The sequence below is a fragment of the Austrofundulus limnaeus genome, unplaced genomic scaffold (assembly GCF_001266775.1).
Source record: "Austrofundulus limnaeus strain Quisiro unplaced genomic scaffold, Austrofundulus_limnaeus-1.0 Scaffold197, whole genome shotgun sequence".
Lineage (NCBI taxonomy): Eukaryota > Metazoa > Chordata > Actinopteri > Cyprinodontiformes > Rivulidae > Austrofundulus > Austrofundulus limnaeus.
The window spans coordinates 252,437-253,518 of NW_013952599.1; the positions used below are offsets into that span (position 1 = coordinate 252,437).

A 1,082-nucleotide genomic window follows, 5' to 3' on the forward strand; every position below is an offset into this window, starting at 1 on the left:
TGTGTGTGTGTGTGTGTGTGTGTGTGTGTGTGTGTGTGTGTGTGTGTGTGTGTGTGTGTGTGTCCCTCCCTCTTTGGTGCTTTGCAGGGCTTCAATAATCTGGCTGGTGGCCAAAAATAGCCCCCACCCCCTCCTCAGCTGGCACACCAGCCTAATTTAAAGCCCATCACATGCMGCGGAGGCCAGTCCTGTCTCGGGATGCTTGGATCATTTCCCACAGACAACAGAAGACTGTCAAAATGGTAAAATACCACCAGCAGAATTACACACACACACACAAGCAAACAAACAATAAAGCCTTTTAGAGGGAGAGACAATGTTCTCTACTTTCTGCTCTGTCTCTTGAAGATGTGAGAAGCAATCCTTTTTTTTGTTTGTTTTTTTTGTTTTTGCAAGTGTAACCAGATAAAGCCAAATTGCAAAAACCAAAACCCATGATGCTTCTAACTCAATCGGAAGTCTGAGCCAAATGTTTCACAGACGGTAGCCCGCGAGACCATGAAAATAAATATAATTGGACTAACCTTTCCCATCTACAATCATTCACAGCGACTTCTGCATGTCAGCTTCCAGCAGGAACCGCTGGGATGCTAAATCAAAGGGGTGTGTTTCTTTCCACACGTGCGGACACACTTACATTTCACAACTTGCTCCCAAAACAAACTTAGAAGATCACTTACCATCTGAGAACGACTCTTGGGGCAGCCATTGATATCATCAATCTTCTCATTGGCTGAAGAGGAGACAGAGAGAGGAGAGACTGAATAACTTGTTCCAGCTGTTAAATCTTTGTAATCCTCTCTTTTATTCCAAAGGATGGAGACTTTGATGTGCACATATGTGTGTGTGTGTGTCCCAGACAGTTGCCGTTTAAGTGTGGAGCAGCAGAAGTGATCACGCCAGTGACTGGGGTGGCCCACCCCCGCCTCTCTTCCTTCTCTCAGAGACATGAAACATTATATGATCCCAGCAAATAGGAGCGATGCCACAGGGCCCCGACCAGCAGTGCTGTGCTGCTTTATTTAAAGAAGGTGTGTGTGTGTGTGTGTGTGTGTGTGTGTGTGTGTGTGTGTGTGTGTGTG

At 46.1% G+C, this 1,082-nt stretch overlaps 1 protein-coding gene across 5 annotated transcripts in view; it reads right to left on the reverse strand.

Moving 5' to 3' along the window:
- The window catches only part of nav2a (neuron navigator 2a), a 215,590-nt gene that overhangs the window by 31,459 nt on the left and 183,049 nt on the right, over positions 1–1,082 (reverse strand). For all 5 annotated transcript variants that reach the window (XM_014018614.1, XM_014018613.1, XM_014018612.1 and 2 more), the window contains one exon: positions 681–733. In XM_014018614.1, the coding sequence (XP_013874068.1) occupies positions 681–733 (53 nt within the window). The remainder of the gene's footprint in view (positions 1–680; positions 734–1,082) is intronic.